The following is a 2,152-nucleotide window of genomic DNA, read 5'->3' as shown; positions in this document are numbered from 1 at the left end:
CAAGATCGGCGTCTGCCTCCACCCTGGATCAGTGAAACGAATGCTGCAGGTTCACGTGTAACATCATCATGCTGCTGTGCTATTTCTTTTTTTATTTTGCTTTTGCCAGTGCACATTAATAATCTAATTTGCATCTTTTTACTGATGCAGAACAGTATCGGCAAAAACATTGGTAAAGCCGAAAGGTTGGGTAACACCATTGAAAAGCGAGATATTTGGCTTTGCCAATGCTTGTTGCCGGTTGTGATTGTCACACAACTGCCCTCCATTTAGAAGTTTTGTGATGCATCTGCTCCATTTTGACAATGCATTTTACAGTGTGAACATTATAAATAAATAACCAGGACGCACCAAAGTCAGTATATCATGGAGTTTATTTATGGCAAAGCGGCAGTTCTTGGAACTGAATGGCAAACTCTAGACATGCTTTGTGTTACACGCTTGGCTCCGGCGCCCTCTGTATCCAGTGACCGAGGCTTCTCTTCATCCTCTGTCCCAGCTGCTGAAAAGACAGGCTAGGAAGCTGGACTCCGTCTGCTGAACTTTTAAAACAAGGGGGAGGACACAGAGCTTCTATCACAAATGCAGAGTTCAGTGTGTCAGCAACACAAACACAAAACAGAATAAAAATAACAGAGAAAAGTGCTCAACACCATTCGGCTTAAATATAGGTTTGGCTTAAGTGTTACACTTCACGCAGAGGGATGAGGGTAGCAGAACACAAGAAGAACATTTTAAAAATCTTTACTGTACACGTGGACTGGGGCTCTCTCGCCCATGCCATTTCCTGCTGCCTATTTACACGTTAGCGATGAGCACTCGTGACATGGCTGCATGAGTGGTTTGGTGATCATGTGCACGTGACAGTGGTTATGAAGGTATGTGGGATGGTAGCTCGGAGGACACTGCCAAGTGTGCAAGGAGTACTCATATCAGACCTCTGGTGATCCTGCTGAGTGTGCAAGGAGTATTGGTATCAGTTGTGTATCTATAGACCTCTGGTGATCCTGCTGAGTGTGCAAGGAGTATTGGTATCAGTTGTGTATCTATAGACCTCTGGTGATCCTGCTGAGTGTGCAAGGAGTATTGGTATCAGTTGTGTATCTACAGACCTCTGGTGATCCTGCTGAGTGTGCAAGGAGTACTCATATCAGACCTCTGGTGATCCTGCTGAGTGTGCAAGGAGTATTGGTATCAGTTGTGTATCTATAGACCTCTGGTGATCCTGCTGAGTGTGCAAGGAGTATTGGTATCAGTTGTGTATCTACAGACCTCTGGTGATCCTGCTGAGTGTGCAAGGAGTATTGGTATCAGTTGTGTATCTACAGACCTCTGGTGATCCTGCTTAGTGTGCAAAGAGTATTGGTATCAGTTGTGTATCTACAGACCTCTGGTGATGCTGCTGAGTGTGCAAGGAGTATTGGTATCAGTTGTGTATCTACAGACCTCTGGTGATCCTGCTGAGTGTGCAAGGAGTATTGGTATCAGTTGTGTATCTACAGACCTCTGGTGATCCTGCTGAGTGTGCAAGGAGTACTCATATCAGACCTCTGGTGATCCTGCTGAGTGTGCAAGGAGTATTGGTATCAGTTGTGTATCTACAGACCTCTGGTGATGCTGCTGAGTGTGCAAGGAGTATTGGTATCAGTTGTGTATCTACAGACCTCTGGTGATCCAGCTGAGTGTGCAAGGAGTATTGGTATCAGACGTCTGGTGATCCTGTGGAGTGTGCAAGGAGTATTGGTATCAGACCTCCGATGACCCTGCTGAGTGTGCAACAAGTATTGATATCAGTTGTGTATCTACATACGTCTTGTGATCCTGCTGAGTGTGCAAGGAGTATTGGTATCAGTTGTGTATCTATAGACCTCTGGGGATCCTGCTGAGTGTGCAAGGAGTATTGGTATCAGTTGTGTATCTATAGACCTCTGGTGATCCCGCTGAGTGTGCAAATAGTTCTGAGGACTTTGACTTGTGTGTAAGAAGTCTTGGCAGCCTTATATAATCAGCAAGGGGAGCGCTGGTGATGACCTAGTGTATAAGGAGCTTTGTGAATGTGAGGCAGTCTTGTAATACGCCAAGGATCTCTGTAAACTATGCCGGGCGTGTAGAAAGCTCTGTTAAGTCTCTAGAATGCAAACGGATCTCTAGA

General features: G+C 45.4%; 1 protein-coding gene across 11 annotated transcripts in view; it reads right to left on the bottom strand.

Annotated features, from left to right (window-relative positions):
- Positions 1–355: 355 nt before the first annotated feature.
- The window catches only part of FNBP1 (formin binding protein 1), a 975,957-nt gene continuing 974,160 nt past the window's right edge, over positions 356–2,152 (bottom strand). For all 11 annotated transcript variants that reach the window (XM_085613976.1, XM_085613977.1, XM_085613978.1 and 8 more), the window contains one exon: positions 356–542. In XM_085613976.1, coding sequence (XP_085470102.1) covers positions 484–542 — 59 coding nt within the window. In that variant the 3' untranslated portion in view covers positions 356–483. The remainder of the gene's footprint in view (positions 543–2,152) is intronic.

This window comes from Triturus cristatus, chromosome 1_2 (genome assembly GCF_964204655.1).
Source record: "Triturus cristatus chromosome 1_2, aTriCri1.1, whole genome shotgun sequence".
Lineage (NCBI taxonomy): Eukaryota > Metazoa > Chordata > Amphibia > Caudata > Salamandridae > Triturus > Triturus cristatus.
Note: the sequence above shows the minus strand (reverse complement) of the source record. Positions and strands in the feature narration are given on the sequence as shown.